Genomic DNA, 21,103 nt, shown 5'->3' with positions numbered 1-21,103 from the left:
AATTAGCCGCACATAGTATTAGATAATGGGATGTTATAGCGTGCCTTAGAAGGAATATTGAGGAAACCACTATATATCTTAAGTAAACACCTAACTTCCTATTCATTGAAATACTTATCAGACTGATACAAACATTTGTTCTACAAATTATAGGCAATAAAAACTGTTATTTGGTGGCTAATTCTGCCCTGGCCTTCCCTATGCTTTTTCGGTGCATATCGGTTTACTACCGATTAAATTGCTTTAAAAAAGAACATTTTAGAATATTTTAGAATAAGTAACAAGAATACGGACGAATAAAAAAGTAAAATCAAGAAAGATATATCATTTACAGGTATATTATTGACTCATGAGTAATTAAGTCCGATACAACCGCGTTGGAACTTCCAAGACCTTTCAAAAAAATCCAAATTTAGGCAAATCGGTTAAAAAATAGGTTCTACAAAGTGATTTAACTTTGATCTTCGAAAATTTGATTTCAAAATGGTTTTCGAACATAGGTGTCTAAAAACGAAATCTTTCCGTACACAAGTAGATCTTGGAAAATTCGAAAATTTATTTGAAGATCCAAAAAAGAGACTTTCTTAGTTCTTAATACTTTCGCAAGGTGGCTGATGTACATCCTGTTCGAATTTCGAAGTGCTCAAGTGTTAAAATGTAACGGTCTTCACATTTTTGCGAGAAAAGAAAACAGAACGATGCTTACTGTTCTTGCCCCAGTATTTAATCATTCCATAATCACTGAGTAACTCTTTTGCCAGCTTTTTAGTATGATATTTGATAAATTTTTCCCAACTTGTTCGAAAATTTAGTATGAAAATTCGAAATTGAATTTGAATTCTTCGAACTTCAACGACTTCTTGTGCAAATAGAGTTCCATTTACCTTTCATCCAAGACACTATTGGAGAATCAAAATCTACTTGTGATCGGGCTCAATGTTTACCTTGACTAATACTTTCAAAAAATTTCGAAAATGGAAAAAAATCTAGAAGGCGTTTTTGAAAAAAACTAAAAAAACATGATTTTGGATGGTGAACACGATGTGAGGAAAAGAAAAAAAAGATTGTGATAGATAATGTAAACTTATAGGGGGTCGTCGAAGACAGCAAGTCGATATCTCTTACCGTTTGGCCTCTAGCTGTGTCACAAGTTGAAAAAGTTGGATTATATAACTGCTCTCTCATTAAGTTCAAGCAGGAAAATAAGAAAAGTAAACCAAGAAGAGTTTCCAAAAGGTTTTCCAAAAAACTATCATCAGAAAAATGGGCAATTTGGAGATGCCTCTTTATTTTGGAATTTAAGAGATAATTTTAAATGCGTTTTCTGCGATAAATCCTTTAAATTAAGATAATTTTATCAAATCAAAATTTTCATTCCTTTTATTCTAGAACATATTGCATTCGTCTATCTAACTCATTCGCATCCTTTTTCTTCTTCTTCTTCTTCTTCTTCTTCTTCTTCTTCTTCTTCTTCTTCTTCTTCTTCTTCTTCTTCTTCTTCTTCTTCTTCTTCTTCTTCTTCTTCTTCTTCTTCTTCTTCTAATGAACATAACAATAAATTCATTTTTCGTTCGATTGCGAAAGAGTGGAATTGGAATATGAAATACTTTTAAGAAAGAAAATGATGTCAATTTTCACTTTATGAAATTTTCCTAATTTTAAATATTTTAGAAAAACTTTTAAAAAAATTTCACGAAAACTAATCGATTAATTTTCGATTTTAGCATCCAATTGAATGGTCTTAAAGTTGTTATATGACAATCCAAAAAGAAAATAAGGTTTCTTAGCTTGACAAAACGAAAAAAATATTGAGAAACGAGTTTTTCAAAATCCACTTTACAAAAAGTTTAACAAGTCAAAATCAAAATGAAAAATCATAACATAAAATATCGTTCAAAAGTACTTTATTCCAAAGATATAACATATTAATACAGTGTTAAATCTTCTCAAAAACTTGTGCAAAAAAATCTAAATCAAATATACAATATTTCGGGAATGACCCATAGGAATTTATGAAAAACTAAAAATTTAGAAAGCTATTGATTCTTCTCGTTCAGTAAACCTTCCCGATTTGAGAGCTCTCTCCGGTTGAGGTTTTTACTTTACCGATTCGAAGGTATATCAGAGAGAACTTACCTAAAAATTCGTTGGAAGTTCGAACATTTAAACCGAAAATTACACAAAAATGAGCAAGTTCATTAAAAGGACATTTCTTTGAATGAAATTGCAATTAAGACGTTCTACCATCCTTAAATTCCACAAAACTACACAAAAAATCACTTTTTGCAGCAAAAGTTTGCACATTGTTGCTGACATTGTAGACGATTGAAGTGTCAAGAATATCGAAATTCGAAAAGGCAGAACAATCAGAGCTAAAGCGGCAGGTAGGGGGAAGTGGGGCACTTTTGAAACTGGGGTACCTTTGAAATTGGGATTTTTCACCTATTTATAAATAAAATTGAGCATTATCGTGATATAATTTAGCTGCACAAACAGATTGGGAAGCCAAATTACACTATGACATGGCTCAATTACATTTAAAAATAGGTGAAAAATACCGATTTCAAAGGTACCCCAGTTTCAAAGGTGCCCCACTTCCCCCTATATGAACTTGTACTTTAGGCTTCCGGTAGATTTTCGAATAGGTTTGGTTTGGCTTTGGAGTGGCTTTGTCTCTTCGAAAGGTTATTACTGAACGGAGCCGTAAGGCTACAATATATCGTTCTATGGTCTTCTAAACCGGAAAAGGAGAAAACCACTGTAAACGAAATTTTGAAAAAACCTCACTTTTGCAAAGCTGCATAAAGTTTAGCAGGAGAAGCCTAATAGGGGCAATCAATAAAGCAAACTTTCAGGCTTCACCCACGCTCTGGCTTCGAACACTTCATATTTTTCCCATATTCCTTTAATGAATTTCAATTTGAAAGTCATTATGGAAAAATATGAAGTATTCAAAGCCAGAGTATATGCGATGCCTCATAGCCTTCCCGTATAGTAAAAAAAACTTCGAATATTGCTTTACGTAAAGGTCGATTGGGCCAATTTTATCAGTTCGAAATGTCTACCTTGTGAATCTAAGCTCGATCAGAGGTGGTTGACCGGATCGTAATAACACATTAGCTGCGATTATCAAATAATCTCAAGTAATCCAATCACAAACTTAGTGAAAGACCCTGTTTAACTTGCAGACAAGACCTTTCAACTAATGATCAGTGAGCTGATTTTGACTGAAACTTCCTAACACTTTCGGAACTATGGCACTTTGCAGGAAGAAAAAAAACAAAACTCCTCTAATGTGCATCAATCAAAGTCAATTATCGAATTGACTAAACAAATTTTTGCAGAGTGACTGTGAAATTTCTCATTGCATCACGCCCTCCCCCAAAAAAAGTCACTAAAATTGCTATGCTAGTGTCTCTTGGGCTAAAGATCTGTGTAAAATTTCGAAAGTACTTTCATTTCTACACCAAAAGTGCATTTCTCGATCACAAAATTACCTTCTGAAATCCTTATCGATGTTTGCTCAAGAGCACCAATTCAATTTACTCTCCCACTTAATTGCATACTCAGAAACATGCAATCATTAATCAATTGGTGTATCTCTATTAGAATTGGAGTGTTTCGATATATTTATTTTTTTGTACTTTTGATCGTGCTCTAAGCAATACCTGCAAATTCATTAGTATTCAATTGAGATGCTGATGAAGTATTCGCAGAAATTGGCGCTAGGTTTTAACATACAAAGCAATTTAAAAAAACATTTTTAACGAGGGGCAATAAATTGATTTATTAACGACCTACGCTATAAGAATTTATTTTAAATTCAATTTATATAGCAAAATTAAATAATGACAAATAGTTCAAATAGTTTTGTCTCCTTTCACATAAATTTCACTTATTTATTGGATGCTTTAGTGAAATTAATCCCATCAGGAAAAAGATCCCTGCAATTTATTGCAGGTAATAGTTTTAATTGAATGATATATTATTAAATTCAAAGTGACAGTGTCTGTAAAATTATATCACAATCATAATAAATTGCGAGATTTATGCTGCACTGCAGACTCCGACAGCGACGAAAGATAATATTAATTAGCAGTTTAGAAAGTCAACTAGGCAGAATCATTAAAAATTATTAGCAGAAGAAATTTCCCATTAGTTTATGTTTAGGAGTATTATTTTCTTTAAGCTATGTTTATTGGCAATAAGGGATTTTCAGCGAGGTCTTAAAATTACTAAAAATATTCTATTGTAAGAACTATATATAAACACAACTATATATGTCCTGTTTCATTATAAAATCTTTAGAATAAATATTTAACTATGATTATTATTAATAGAATCGCCGTTATAACTATACTACCGTATATGCGGGTAACTTCGCACACCTGCTTTTTCTAAGCTTTTCTTAAATTTAAGCCCTTAAGGATGGTCCAGAGATCATAAAGGCACTGAAAAATAATCTACATTTCCTCCATAAACTCTAGAATTAAAGAGAAACTTACGTAAAGCAGGAAGCAAAGCCACTCGCATCTACGCTACAGGAAAAGTGCAATATTTTATTTTGATTTTTGTAGTTAAGATAGCTTTTAAATCCTAATTTACATTAATTTAGGAATCATTTGCCAAAACTAACTAACGATAGCATTTCGATAATATTGTTGTTTAATTTTTTTATATGAATTTTATAATTCAGAAACTATTAAAAAGCGTGAGTAAATAATGTAAGGTTAAGCTCGTATACCTTCAAACAACTCAAGCTTCGAACATCTCGTTTTTTACAATATGATTGATTTTAATTAATTTAACCTATTATAATATTATATTTAATTAGCTATACAAAGCGTGAAATTGCCAGAAAAGTCAATGGGTCATATCGGTAACATCAATTAAAAACATAGAAAAAAATTGAGTTGTCCGAAGCCTCAATCGTCCGAACGCAGCGCGCTTTCCCCTATTAACATTCTTTATAACGTGAAATAAATAAGATATTACACAAAAAATCTGCATTTATTTGAATTTTTTTTAAGTTTCATTGTAAAAAATCTTTCTTCGTGAATTCTATCGCTATATTGGTGTTGAAGGCGTTATTTTTTAATATAGCAGTAGGGGAAAGCCCGCTAACTTCGGACGACTCAGGCTTCGGACAACTCATTTTTTTCTATGTTCAAGGATTTGACCTATGGATCTTTTCAAAAGAAAATTTTAGGAATTTGACTAGCTATAAAAATAAAATAGGGCCACTTTTAAGAAAAAGTTAAATTAATTGTATTATAACTTTTGACCCCTTATTATCAGATAACTCAAATTTGACACAGAGGTACTTGGATATATTGACTCTAGCTTCGTCAAAACAATTGTCCTACAATTTAACGCGGAAGTACCTAAAAAACTAGTTTTTATTAACAATGCAAAAATAGCCACTTCGTCGCCACTTTTCGCCAGTTATGTAACCACTTCTCGCCACCCACTTGAAAAAGTTCAAACTCGATTATTTTGAGCAATAATATGCAAAGAATACTTTTATCATTTCTTTTTCCTCATGATCACCTTATTATTACTCACATTAAATGATTTTTCTTCACTTTTATTTGAGAAATCAAATTATTGGGCTATTGCAGAAAGTAAACAATGCAGATTTGACAACTGAGAATTTATGAAGTGAAGTTAGCGTCGCCTATTGAAAAGCTATGGCGACAGGTGGTGAATCAATTTAAGAATATTACCACTTTCCGCCATGGCTCACTTTTACATAAAAATTATAAAAAATGAAATACTAACTAACTAAATACAAATTTTATGTATTCGCCGAATGTAATTAAATGTTCAATAGGCAAATTACTTATTCAAAAATTAAATTTTGTTCGATAAAAGTTTCATGACACTTACTATATTTGATAAGAAATATTGGATTCGATGCACTTGCTTAAATTACTCCTCTAAAAATGCTCAAACATTTAAATTCAAAACAAAAAAATAGTGTTTTTCGACTCTATACGTAGCAGCAATAAAAATACAAGTAACTTTGCGGTTCATTTATTTCATAAATCGTGAAAAATAGCGATTTCAATATACGTGGTGAGAAGTAGGGCACTGGCGAGAAGTGGTGATTCCACCCTATTATAATATGTCAAATTTATCACATATCATAAAATATGAGTTGTTCGAAGCTTGAATCGTCCGAATGTATCGTGCTTTCCCCTACAGATCAAAAATTGCATTATTATGCTATATTAAATATTCTTTGCTAAATTTGAAATAAAATAGAATTTATTTCTATTTAGTAAAGTTAGTAATTTTCTTAAGGATAAGCTTGAAGATATAAGTAAAGTACACATTTTGAGAAATTAAATTGTACATTGTAAATTTATTAATAACCCTTTTCAAGACGATTGAGTAATTAAATCTATAATGGCATGACTTTGTACTGAGAGATTCCTACATTTAATTTACATTCCTACACTCAATAGCCTTTGGTAACGTTAAAAAGACGGTGGACACTATTAAACTCTTCTCTTCACTTTTGCAATACTGTCAAACTCTACATTAAAGAGATATCTGCAACAAAAGCTATTGTTAATAAATATTAAATATAAAATAAATATCATAATTATTAATATTTAAAGAAAAATATCCGTTATCTAAAAATTAGAATAATTTTCCAAAATTTGACACTTTTTTGTAAATACTATGTAAATACCCTGTGAAATACTTTAAAAATTAAACGTAAATACGTAAACATACAATGCGGCCAAAATAATAGAATCAGCTCCGCAAAGACCACCATTTTACCTTTAGGATTTTCGTTTATGCCAATTCGTTGATATAATTTTTAAATGGAAATGTTCAAATAATTACCTTACGTCAAATAAGTATTGTTTTAGCCGCTAGAAATCTGTATTTTTCATAGAATACATCAATAGTGAAATTTGGTATTAACAACACGATAGGATCACTTTCATTTAAATTAAAGAATGTGGTCTAATAAGTCGAATAAGTTTAAGTAAATCCATATTTAGAACCCATAAATGACAATTTTCCAATTTTTTTTTTTGGGCAAACTTAATTTCACTATTGAGGTATTCTGTGTAAAATAGAGACCTCTAGCCGCCAAACCAACCCTTATTCTACGATTCTAATAATTTGAATATTTCTACTTCAGAATTATATCAACAAATTGGTAAAAAACACAAAAGTTAAATAAATATAAGCTTTTCAAAGTGATTCTATTATTTTGGCCGCCACTGTAGGTGTTTTTAGATTCACAGCCTGAAGGAATTCTGTAAATGTATGTTATTTATTTTTATTCTGAATATCAGAAAAATCTTTTCAGAAATTTCTTATCATTGTTAAAAAGTTTTGAATGTATTTTAATAATGACAGAGGTTTTTGAAACAATTTCTGGTTTAGTTTGAACAAATAAAAATAAAATTCTTTAATTTATTTTCATCTACTTGTCCGTTTCCCATAAGATCACCGCCGCCGTCTTAGCGTCGATTCTAACCTCCGGAATATAAAAAAAACGGAAAATCTCATTACTGGCTCTATGTATTATATTATAATCTAAATTGTTACAATTTCGTTAGAAAATAGATCAAGATGAATTTTAGAAAGGACAAAAACACTTCCGAGCCAAAATCTGTTCGGAATGTGGATGATTATGAAATATTAAAAGTATTAAATTCAACATAATCATAAAACTGAGAACTGTTCATACTATACACCATGAACTAACTTGACACTTGATACATGTAAATCAACCCACACAAACAAATAAAAGTAATTTTAATCTTTGGTTAATGTGTCATTTTAATATCCATTTACAAATAACTCTGAGTAATCTTAAGTAAATCCCCGTCTTTACGTAACAGTTTAAAACCCCTCAACTCTTCCATTAATATTTATATTCAACGCAAAGCGTGTCTTGAATTTAAACAAGGAATCTCCTTGACTGATTTTCACAATTAGCAATAAAGTCCATCCTTCGCTTCAATTTAGCAGTAAACTCATTTGCAAAGTCAATTTATTGTCATTTCTTGCTTTTTGTCAGTTCTTTTGACGGCATGAGTTAACTCAATATTGAATGTATAACCAAATCACTATGATAAAAATTCTAACAATTTCCTTGTGGTTATTGTATAATAAAATTGCTAATTTGAAATGCAAATAGGCACTGTAAATTTTCATAGCTCTGCAAAACGAGATTGTAATTATGGAAATCGTGTCAGGAAAAAGGGGAAAGATGTTTTTGTCTCTTGCCAATTCTACAATCTTTAACCTTTACTAGTGTTTCATTTCTTTGTCTTTTCTTTCAGGTGTTACGAGGCGCTTATGCCAGGAGTGTCTTGAAACCACCCCCAACCTATGTCATCAGCTCTGTCGGTAAGATTGAGAGAATTCAATTTATTCAACCCCTTTTCCATGATTCTTCGACCCCACCAAATGTCACAAATAATGAAATTGAACTATATAAATGTTCTGGGAGGTGATTTTAATTGAATGTGGTTACGAGTAACATTTTGACGAGACAGTTAATAAGAGTTAGACACTTCAGGAAGATTCACTTTAAATGATCAAAGTACTGGATTGAAAAGTGTAAAATTTGGTATAATGGTGCTATTCCAATGAAAAATTAACATGTGTTTTAGTACTTTACTGATTCTCAAGTGCTTCTGCATTATCGACTTTTTTCTGTATTGGTTTCTGTCATGACTGTTTGGTGGTTTTAGAACACGAGAAAGACTGGAGAAAACTGTAGAGACAGAAATCAACACAAAGAGAAGTCGATAATGCAGAAGCACATAAGAACAGTAAAGCGCGTAAAAACATAGGGGAAGTGTGCCAAATTTCGGCCAGGCTTCTAATTTCGTCCACTTCGAATAGTCAATGAATTCATTTTGCTTTTAAATATTCATGTTTTGTTTTTTTTTCAATTTCTGAGTTCTACAATGTCCAGAGAAAAAAACCACCGCTTCTATGAAAAAGATGATGTGGAAAAGGCATTGGAAGAGTTCAGGAAGGGCAAATTGCTACGGGAATCTGTGCGTAAATTTGAGATGCTACTCTTCAGGTCTTCAGGACAAATTACACGGAAGATCTCAGGGCTTGTGGGTCATATAAACGTATTAATCTAATTATTAAATTCGTTCCGTATGACGTTTTGAAATTTTCTAGCCGTTGCTTCACAAAAGGTGGTCATAAACAAGGTGGCCGGTATTTCACTCAAAGTGGCCGGAATACTACACAAAGCAATGTCCACATTTTTATTAATTTTTCAATATTTTAGGAAGAGATTTAAAGAAAACAAAAATGATAATCTAGTCTTCAAGGTTCCACACAACCCTCCCGAAAAGAAAGTAACAAAAAATATCAATATGAATTAAAATTATAGCATTTCACACTTAGAACTTCGGTGCTCATATGCAACTATGCCGAAATTTGGCACACTTTCCCTATACATTTTTAATTGAAATAGGACGATTAAGCATTTCACATTCCCGTTCGCTTTAGTCATATAAGAATAAAAAGAAATGTATCTAAGGGGAGAGTACCCCGGATCGGAATGTTAAGAGATATGCTCCATATTTAGTTGAAAATATAATCCTCAAAACATTATTTAGTATTTTTATGTATGCTAATTGATACATTAGTACTATATCTGTGCTTTTGAATTTTTAATTTTTACAATAAATTATTAAAAAATATGTGTAATTGCAAACTTGCACTCTGTACCTCGGATCGTCAGGAATTTAATCAGGTGTCTCAGAGAAAATTGGTTTTATAAATCTGAGTTAATGCACTGTATTCTTGTGAGGATTATGAGAGTTAAATGGTAAAAAGTAGCTAATAATTTTTAAAAAATCATTTATTTTGGAGCAACAATATGGTATTAACCTGACGATCCAAGGAACACTGCCGATCGCTGGTGCTCTTCCCTTAACTGATCTTGTACTAAAAAAATTGAAGCTATTTTTTCATATTTAAATTTAGTACCGGTATCTATTTAATTCAACTTAGGCTTTTATTATTTTACTATGTGCGTAATTGAAAATTTGGACCAGTTTTTTATTCTAGTAACGTCAATTTAGTACTCAAATACCTAAATTTTATTTTACATCAACAATGTACTAAATTATAGAAAATGCATTTACTTCAGATATTTTTAATCTTTCTCTCTTAATTTAAATTTAAATTTTGGAATTAAGAAATTCATAAGTAAAATCCTACGATTCTGTTATCTTTACAGCTTGATTTTATTTTAGTTCTAAATTTTTTAGAACATCTATACTTTAATTGTGTTCGTAATGCAAACGATGCTATCTTTAATTTCGCTTATTCTCTTTTATTCAGAATCAAAAATTTTCTATTTCTAATATTTAAAATATTAAAAAAATCCTTATAAATCAAATATTTTTTAGTACAATTTGTATTTTCAAGTATGTTTGTCCAAATAGGGATCACGAGGTTAAGGGCACCTAGTTTAAACCTTAGTTTAAATCTAGTTTAATTTCCTTTCGTCGTGGTACAGTTGCCAAATGTTTTGTCATTCTAAATCCTCTAGAATAACAAGAACAATGACATTCTAGGACGAGTGTTTAAGGCAAAAGCTTGTCCATTATCTCACGTAAATCGATTTCGATGTGATCCATCCATTATCCTAAACTCTTTTTCGTATTTTTTGCAAGTATAATATTGTGAAACAGAGTAAAAACCAGAAATGACATTCTTCTTTCTCAGGAAATTCGTATTTTAAGGTGGATCATGACTAGTAATAACATCTGATAGCCCCAAGAATACCGATACGTACCTGTAGTTATTTCCAAACATACTGTATAACTGGCTCTTTCACTTGTATCTTATACTTGTGGCTGTAGAACTTGACCAATTACAGTCTTTCCCTATCTAACTGTAAGAGTTCAATTTATAATCTGTAGAGCGTACGGACTATTCAACACATGTCAACCCCGTCGACAGCTGTAATACCTCTACCATCCTTATGGGCGCTAAAAGGTTCCTTTGGAGGTCTTTCTGTCTGGTAGCTGTGTTCAGTCTTCAGTGACTGACGATCAGTCACCGTGGACGGTTCACTCTAGGGGAAACTGAGGCATCACCAAACACGGGGTACCACCAAACACTGCGATTTTTTAATCAGATATTCGACTTGAGAGGACAAGATCTATAGGCAGGCACTATAGGGACGCTTGTCTACTGAAAAAATGGTTGAGATAGTCCGACTAGTTTAGAAAAAAAAATTAGTGTTTGGTGCTACCCCGTGTTTGGTGGTGCCCCAGTTTCCCCTAATTTCCGTCTATAAGTATTAATTTTATTTACGTGAGCTCCATTGGGGCTTACAAAATTATATTTTTGTTCGAAACTGAAAAGAAATAATTTAGAGGTTACCTAGGCGCACATTTCGTTCATATACGAAAATCCCGTTGTATCATTCCTAATAACGGTTTTTCAATATTCAAAGGCCATAAAATAAAGGCTCTTGAGAGCGTATTTCTCAACCGAAATCCTATTTAGACTCGTTGTAAAGGTCTTGGAATTTCTGACAAGCCTGGACCGGTTCCAAACGGCTATGAACCGGTAATAAACCTATTCGTAACCGATAAGTATTTTTTATCAGAAAATCAATTGTATTACTCCTAAGCTGTTTTGGGCGATATTTTGAATGATTCAATCGGTTCAGTAAATCTGTTATGAACCGGTAAGCGGTAAACGATGCAAAAGTACTTTTGAGGTATAGTATCTCAGTCACGAGTTCGAGCATTCCGCACAGTTAAGACTTAGGACGCCTTGCCATACCTTTTAAATATTAAATTTACAGTAGACTCTCTCTCAATCGGGAATATGGGGCAAAATGTCATCCGGTTTAGCGATAGAATTTAGCGTCAAAGCCTTTGTAAATTCCACAAAAAGTGCTCAATTATAAATAATCACGATAAAATAGGAAGAACTACAGCGAATTTGAGCGAATTAGCTTCATAATTAAACGTGAAAATTGTCAACAAAATTTGTCGCCCGATTGAAAATGAGCCGATTGAATGAGAGTCTACTGTATTTGTTTAATTTCTCTTTGTTTGTTTAACGTAGATCTATAAATCGTTAAGGTTTTGAATTTCGAATTTAAAAATATAACAAAGCGTCTTTCAACGAATCCGACGAATTTCTTGCATGTAGGGCTCAATTTAGATTCCAAATGCAAGATCTTGTGGGAATTGCCAATTGCTTCGCATTACTTTTTCACCTTATGTTGATCTCTTGCACAACGGCTCTTTTTGTTCAACATCCCCATTGTATGATCTTCATCGAGGTCTTGCGATCATTTTTCGATTTACCAATTTCTCAAGTGCTTTCTGCGTGAATCTCAATCCACTTTCCAGATCACCTAAACTAAATTTTCAATATATAAAAACATCTTCGATGACTTTTTGTATGGCAGTCTTGCGCCAAATTCACCTATATATCTCGCCACTCTCCTCTTAATAAAGCTAAATTTGATTGAGATGGAAATTGTATTTGTTCACTGGAGAGACAATAGGAAATGCTCAAATTCACATGAATTTCTATATAGCTCAGTTGTAGTTTATTGAGGTCTCAAATGAGGGAATTCTCACGGAATCCCGCGTAAAGAGATTGCAATTGCCATTGTTTTCTTTCATATGCTATATTGTTATAAACCTCCTCCGACATGCTTGGCATTTTCACTGTAACTGTTGAAATCATTGTTGAAATGTGACAATTTTTGTTCAACATCTTTCGATGCTGTACAACAAATTTCTTGGTACATTTTCCAAACAAATCACCTCGTTTTATTTATTTTTTTATTAACATCTCACCCATTAATTTTGATATTGAAATTATCTAAGAGAATCATGGGATTTGAGAACTGCTTGAGAGGTGTTTGATGAACAAATTGAGGAAAGATTGAGAGATTTGCTGTGAAAATTGCCTTGGATATGGGTTAATGTGTATGATGGCAATTGCTTGGTAATTTTCATGGTGAAAAATTGGATCATATAATCAATCTTCCGATTTCTGTGATCATCATTTGTTCAATTCTACAAGGAAACATTTTGAGAAGAGATGAATTGTGGAACAGCAAGTTTCCATGTAAACAATGATGATTAAATTAATGTTAAAAATGAAGGGAGAGTGTTTAATATGTGATCTTATCATTGGATTAATTAGTAATGTTTGAATAGGAAAATCTTCACACCAATTGGTGAAAGGTAATTCATTCCTTTGATCGTTATCACATCAGATTGTGCAAGCATAGTACTTAAGCATTGAGATTAATTACATTATGTCTGCAATTGTATTCAAAAGTAAAACAAAAATGTAAATTGTAAAAGAAATTAGTAAAACGGAACAAGAAATTTGAGTTTAATTATAACAATCAAGAACTTTTTTTCACAGGAACAAATCTGAAAATTATCAACCTTATTCAACGCAAGACTATGTATATACTTAGTACATTTAATACTAATTTAATTCATAACAAAAAATGCTAATAGAATAAATAAAATAAATCGAACTCATAAATTATAAAGTTACTAATGAAATAATACTGTAAACTTGCCATAAGGGGAAGTGGGGCTACTTTGAGCTGTAGGGCTAGATTGTTATACAACTTTTCCGCATATTTCTAAATGAAGTTGGACCTTACAATTATTTTATTTGGATCCACAATTACTTTGTGTATCCAAATTACATAATATTAAAACCTAGTTTCGTCAAAAAATCGTATAACCATGGAGCCCCACAGCTCAAAGTAGCCCCACCTCCCCATAATCATGATAGTTTTTTAATATTTTATATTTGTACTAAATTTGAGAGTATTTAAAAGATGTCGGTCTAGATTTTTGGGGTTAAATCTTATCATAAAAATAAAATAAACTATAAAATACTTCATATAGAATTATTTTAATTTTTTTAAAGTTAAATAATCAAAACAATAAAACATAATGTTGAAAGAAAAAATAGGAAATATTTTTAATAAGTATCTATTATAACACGTGTGTCTTGTTCTGACTTTTACTAAAAAATGACTGTTTTTCAAATTTTCTGAGATAAAGTTTTAAAATTTAAAACGTCCAAAATATTCATAAAGAATTATTTCAGATTTTAATAATGAAAAGAAATTATAATTTCTGTTCAATAGTGTTTCATATTTGTCTTTGATAAATAAAAATTAACTGACAAGCTGTTTATCGTCCTTGTTTTTACTAAAATTATTTTTAATACGTTTAAAAATTAATTGATATGTAGAGATTAGTTTGACTGTAATTTTGGACACCTTGCTTGTAATTTTGGCAGCCAATACGCCTAAATACGATGCCCATTCTTCTCCATTTCAAGAACCTGTCTTACCAAATCTTCCTGTTTATGAGAAGGAATCGTAGAATATCACTATAGGAGTTCGTAAACTTTCCATATCGTTCATTCAAGTGAGTTGACTTTGGTACTCCAAGTACGCACGGATTCACGCTTTCCCTGGCCTTTCCGAACCAATATTCATCAAATATTGGAAGAAAATTTCATAATTTTAATCAATTTAGGGTAAAGTGGTACAAGTTGGACAATGATACAAGTTGGACAGGGCTTTTTTTTCATGATAAATTTGGTACGTCATTTTTATTTTTATATTTTTAATCTTTTTAATTCTATAGTTTTATAATTTGGTTCCTTGTGCTTAAAAAAATAGTACTGTATTTATCAAGAAACAATCCCTGTCCAACTTGTAACACTATGTCCAAATTGTATCACTTTACCTCATATTAACCCCTTAAAGAGTTCAAAATTAGGAGCTGTCCCAAATTATGAGCACTTCCCCTAATGATAGAGAAAGATTAACAAAAATTTGAATAAATAACAAAAAATATGAGCTAATAATGAAAATTAGAGAAAAAATATTAAACGTAAAAGATTTTTTTAAATATTCTCTAGGTTTTGTAAAGGCTTTTTTATGCTCTGGAAGATAAGTAGGGGAAAACGCGATACCTTCGGTCAACTCAATTTTTTCTATGAATTTTACCCATAGTTAGCTCTTTGCAGGAAAATTGAGACACTGGACTAGCTATGAACAATATAATATTATAATGGGCCAAATTAATTAAAAACCATATCGTTCGCAGCTTGAGTTGTCCGAAGTCCAGAGTAGCGCATTTTCCCCTACAAATAAACTAAAGTAAAGCTCAAGAGGCAATTTTCACTTCTCTAAACCGGGATTTTGATTCAAAATATCTTGGTTCCATTTAAAATTCTCCTTAATATTATGGAAAAGAATAAGGGGTGTAAGGTAAATTGCCCTCAAGTCGACCGGTAGAGTTTTTACACAATTTATTTATATTTACTATAATAATTTAGCGTATGACTTTACAATAATAGGTCAATTATTCCATAAATAATAAGAATCAATGACAATTTCACAGAAATTGACCATAAAATATTCAAAAATTGACCACCGGTCCAGTCGAGGAATCGACTGATTTTAGGGCAGATTACCTTATATTTTGAAATTTAAAATTTATGGTACTGGCACACCTTTTCAATTGAGTGAATTTCAATCGATTGAAATTTCACCTCTTACTCTTTCAATGTAAAATAAAATATATGTGTCTCTTTCTGTCAAATGAAAATTGAAATTGAAATTTAAATTCCAATTTCAAATTTAAATTTCATTTGACAGAAAGAGACACCTATATCTGATTTCAGTTTGAAAGAGTAAGAGGTAAAATTTCAATCGATTGAAATTCACTCAATTGAAAAGGTGTGCCAGCTCCATAAGATTTATGAGTATTTAAAGTTGTGAAAACTCTGTTTAAACTGATAAAAAAAACCATTTAAATAGTTCTCACTCAGAGAAGTCTATAATTTACATATTTACTTAATTATAATTGAATTACGTTTTTCCGAACTCCCAAATTTATTTATCAGCAATTTCGTGTTATCCAGAATTCCATTAAAAAAATTTTCATAAAATTTTTTGATCTTTGTTAAGGAGTTGGAACACATTTTCAATTTCAATTTTCAATTTCAATGTCAATTTTCAATTTCAATTTTCAATTTCAATTTTCATTTCAATTTTCAATTTCAATTTTCAATTTTCAATTTTCAATTTTCAATTTCAATTTCAATTTCAATTTCAATTTCAATTTCAATTTCAATTTCAATTTTCAATTTTCAATTTTCAATTTCAATTTTCAAGACGATGGCACACCTTTTCAATTGAGTGAAATTCAATCGATTGAAATTTTACCTCTTGGTCTTTCAAACTTGAAATTAGATATAGTTCTCTCTTTCTATCAAACGAAAACTGAAATTGAAATTGAAAATGAAATTGAAATTTCAATTTTCATTTGACAGAAAGAGACAAACATATGTTATTTTAGTTTAAAAGAGTAAGAGGTAAAATTTCAATCGATTGAATTTCACTCAATTGAAAAGGTGTGCCAGCACCATCAATTTTCAATTTTCTTTCAATTTCAATTTCAATTTTCAATTTCAATTTCAATTTTCAATTTTCAATTTTCAATTTCAATTTCAATTTCAATTTCAATTTTCAATTTTCCAATTTCAATTTCAATTTCAATTTTCAATTTTCAATTTCAATTTTCAATTTTCAATTTTCAATTTTCAATTTTCAATTTTCAATTTTCAATTTTCAATTTTCAATTTTCAATTTTCAATTTTCAATTTTCAATTTTCAATTTTCAATTTTCAATTTTCAATTTTCAATTTTCAATTTTCAATTTTCAATTTTCAATTTCAATTTTCAATTTCAATTTTCAATTTAAATTTTCAATTTCAATTTATAAAATTTCTCAACACCTAATACCTTGGCAGTCAAAGTTCGTCTAAGGCACATCGCCTGGATCTATCACAGTTTAGTGTCAATACATGGAAGGATAACACTCAGACTTGGTTCTAATATTAATGAATAAGCAATTAATGGTAAAAATACAACTTCTGATTTTCAAAGATTCATAAACAACACTCTTAAAAAGTATGAAGATTATTGCATAATTTCCATATCCAGCTGCATGCTAAAACTTTAAGTCTAGTCGCGGCGTATATTAAAATTTTACAATTCATTGAGAATAAAATATTTCCATAACGAACCCATAAATCTTGTAGAAGACATTGAATCCATCTCTGTGAACAGTTTGTTACACCTTGTAAGATCTCAATCTCTCACGGATGATCATCTCAAGTTCATCACTTGGTGATCTTGTGCGATCTCTGGCAATTTTCATGTGATAGCAAATGGATAGAAATCTATGTTTTTAGAATCTAGCAATTGGAAAAAAAAGATGTAAATCACGGTGTTTGTTAGCTTGTTGACACCATCAAGAACTGTAAAGTTTCCGTGTTTCATAAGCACGCATCAATGAGATTTTATTTCCTCGAGCACTCTTCGCATCAGCAGCATCTTGTTTTTACCATTGAGATTCCCAAACAATGGACCAGAGGAGTACTCTTGCGTGAATGAAATACTCTTCTTCCATGGCGCGTGTAAATGTCTGCCAAAGGGGGAAAGAATTTTTGCTTAAAAGAATCGTGCGAACTGGATGACTGTTACAAATTTCAAATGAGGCAAAATTGGCTTTTTTAGGCATCTCAAGAAAATTTAAAGAGAGTTTTGGCACCCAATAAGGAAATCTTAGTGTTAAATTTCTTGTACACACCAAAAGTGCTGGCATAAATTAACAATAGGCGGAAGAATGATTAAAATACACCACAGCCAGTAGTTCCCAGTGCCCATAAATGCCTGGTCGGACAAATTGAGAGGACCATTTAGCGCCACAGACACCATAATTTAAGAGGTTCTCGCCAACAAAAGCCACTAAACGTCACCAATTTCAACAGGCAACCACAAAAGTTTCACATAATTTGCAACACAAGTTACTGACCTCATCATTTCTTTTGTGTCTATTGTTCTCTTCCATCGCCAAAAATATACTTATCAATATTTCCCAGACAGCTTTTTTTGCAATATTTCACAATTACTCAATATGACACTTGTGTATTTAATTGGCAGTTGCTAAATACTCAAAGAAATTTGAAAATGATTTCGATCGTGAGATCAAAATTTTTGCTATGATTTTTGTGACACAATTTTAGGAGCGAGTATAAATACGTGTGTAAATTAATTCATTGGCAATTTATAAATGTTGAACATTGTATAAATTAATGCACCATGGGAAGTCTGGCAAAATATAACAGACACTTCTCATAAACATTGAAAATCAAGGGACAGAAATAATAGCTAAAAGAAAATTTATATAACAATATGTTACATTTTTCTTTAAGGTATTTTGCCAGTGTAACTTTCTTTCCATTGCATAATTTTGAAAAAGAAATTAAACTGTCAACAGAGACAATTTCAGTGGAGTTTGTTAGTGAATTTGAAATAACCCTTAAACTTCGACGGAATTGGACAAACACGAATGTCTATGTCTAGATGTTTGAGGGCAGTGACTTTGGCAGCATATTTAATTAAGATAGTCAAAAATCAAGACCAAACAATAATAATATGGTAAATAATTTTTTACAAATAAATATATTCAAATTATATTGCTTTTTCTTTAAGTCGAGCAGTAAAAGAAATTTTCGTCAAAGGTTTGATCTATTTAAGTCAACAAAAATACTATTTTTATCATCAAGATAGTTTTTAATTTGTTGTTATCGTTCCTATCTCTTTAGAATTTCTGACAAAACATTGAGTTAATGCATGTCTTTGCCATACTCTTCATTACTATTTACTGCCAGAAAAATTGTAAGAAGTACAAAGTTTAAAAAGAAATACCCGACAGAAAAATGAAAAACCCATTAGGTACTTATTAAGTACTTAATAAGTACTTAATGCAATGCTTCGTCTTAATTTTAAGTAGTTGTAAAACAAGTACATAATTACGGAAAATGTGAGAAAAATTTCTCGTTGTTTAAAGAAATGATTAGTTTGGTTATAATTATTTTTCAATTTTGTGGAAAAATATTTAGTGAACTTTTGAACAAAATATTTTGAAACGTCAAAATTTTGTCAAAAATGCAATATTTGAAGAAAATTGCTCCTAATGTGTAGAGGCCTTAAAACACACAAGCATACTCTCTCATTCACTCTTTTAATTGCGGGATACATTTAAAAATCACTTCCGTTGAAATAGTTCCATCAAATCATACAAATTTTTATTTTTTCTTTACCATATTTTTTCATTAAAAGTTATATTAATATTTTCTGTATTTATTAACTGGTTTTCGTTGTTATTGTATTACCTAAAAACTTTTTTTTTCTATAACACAGTGCAATTTTGAACACTTTGCTTGTAATTTTGGACATCTGGCTCGTAATTTTGGACACTTTGCTTGCAATTTTTGGACAGCTAATCTGCCTCAATAGATTGCCCATTTTTGTCCACTTCAAGAACCTATTTTACCAAGTCCTCTTCCTGTTTATGCAAGAAAGAACCGTACGATATTTCAATCTGCCCGGAACCTTTCACTAAAATTCATTAGAGAGCTGACTGCGGCACTCCAAGTATGCACGAATTCACGCAATCCCTTGCTTTTATAGGTACCAGGACTCTGTCAAGGCTTTTTGCACTTCATCTCGTTCGTAGGGATGACGATCATTTGTTAAGTTACGAGAGTTAAGAATTTCCAAAATTGCTACAAAAAACACTTGTCTGAAATAACAAGTATCACCTCACTACTGGGGAATCTATAATAAATTGACTATTTTTCACATTTTTCATTCACACGAAAAACGCAATTTACAGGAACATTATCACTCCAGGCTAAAAAGAGATCGATATTAACGTGAATTAACACAATTTTGAAAGAATATGTAATAATAACACTTGAAAATATCAAAGAAAAATAGTAATACTAATAGTAATAATAATTAAAAAAATAGTAATAGTGAATTAAACAAAAAGTTCTATTGTATTTCACGTTCGAGGGCTCATAGTACCTAAAGTTCAAGATGACTGCCTCTATCGGTCGCTTTTTGTAAAAGACGTCGTTCTGTGTAATTCTCTTCCGAGTATTTCTGCGGCTGCTATTCGTAATTTCTATCTTCAGGCTGGATCCTAGAAGCAATTAATTTGTTTCTTGAACACTCTTAATTCTGAATTCTTGTCATTCCTTTTTTTTATGTTTCTCTTTTTTCTGATTTTTTTTATTATCACAATTGTAAAAGAGATGACCCTATTCTTCTGATTAAATAAAGTAATAATAATAATAATAATAATAATGACCAGCGCACAATAACTTTTGTTTGTAAACATGTTTTCAAAATTTCCCATGAGAATAAGCGAGATGACTAGATTTAGATCTCACTCACTCTCATTGTAATCTCAAAAACATGTTTACTAATCAAAAGTTATTGTGCGTTGGGCATAATAATAATAAGATACATCACAGAAGTTTCAATAATGAAATTTTAATTCAAATAATATTCAAAATTAAACGTATTTACTATTAATATCTTATAAAAAGAATAAATATCTAGATAGAATACATTATTCATTAAATACTGCATGAAAATAACCATAATTTCAATCAATTTATTTGTGTTGTCCAATTTTACCTTCAAAGTGTCCAAAATTACAAGCTGTCCCAAATTACAAGCAGTTTTCCTATTTGCCTAAATTCATTTGATATCAATAACGACACATTGTAGGATATTGGTGTCCAGAAACGACTTGAGAAGAAAAATGCATGGAAGATTTCCTTAGAATAAACCACCATTTTATTTTCCCTGTATTTGTTTTTGATTTTCCTCATAAATCCTTGAATATCCTTCAAATACAAGAAAAATACTTTATAGGACAACTTGTATTCTTGACGGACACCTTCAAAAAGGGTAGGGGAGACCGAGGAGGTTTGGGACACTTTTTCATGTTTTGCCTTTGAGACAGTATTCCACAAAATCACGATAATGTATTACAATTTCATGCGGTCTATAGGATACTTATGGGTATTGACTTTATAAAAAGTACTCGATAGAACTTGGAAAACAACTGAATTTTCTTGGAGAAGATAAAACATTTAACTTGACGCTTTGTCCCAAACCTCCCCGATGTGGGGCAGTATG

At 30.9% G+C, this 21,103-nt stretch overlaps 1 protein-coding gene across 1 annotated transcript in view; it reads left to right on the top strand.

The window, feature by feature from the left end:
* Positions 1–21,103, top strand: part of LOC129802538 (uncharacterized) — a 133,463-nt gene that overhangs the window by 95,838 nt on the left and 16,522 nt on the right. The window contains exon 6 of the mRNA XM_055848445.1: positions 8,316–8,382. Coding sequence (XP_055704420.1) covers positions 8,316–8,382 — 67 coding nt within the window. The remainder of the gene's footprint in view (positions 1–8,315; positions 8,383–21,103) is intronic.

The sequence above is a fragment of the Phlebotomus papatasi genome, chromosome 2 (genome assembly GCF_024763615.1).
Source record: "Phlebotomus papatasi isolate M1 chromosome 2, Ppap_2.1, whole genome shotgun sequence".
Lineage (NCBI taxonomy): Eukaryota > Metazoa > Arthropoda > Insecta > Diptera > Psychodidae > Phlebotomus > Phlebotomus papatasi.
The sequence above is the reverse complement of the archived record's forward strand: the minus strand, read 5'-3'. Positions and strand labels throughout refer to the sequence as shown.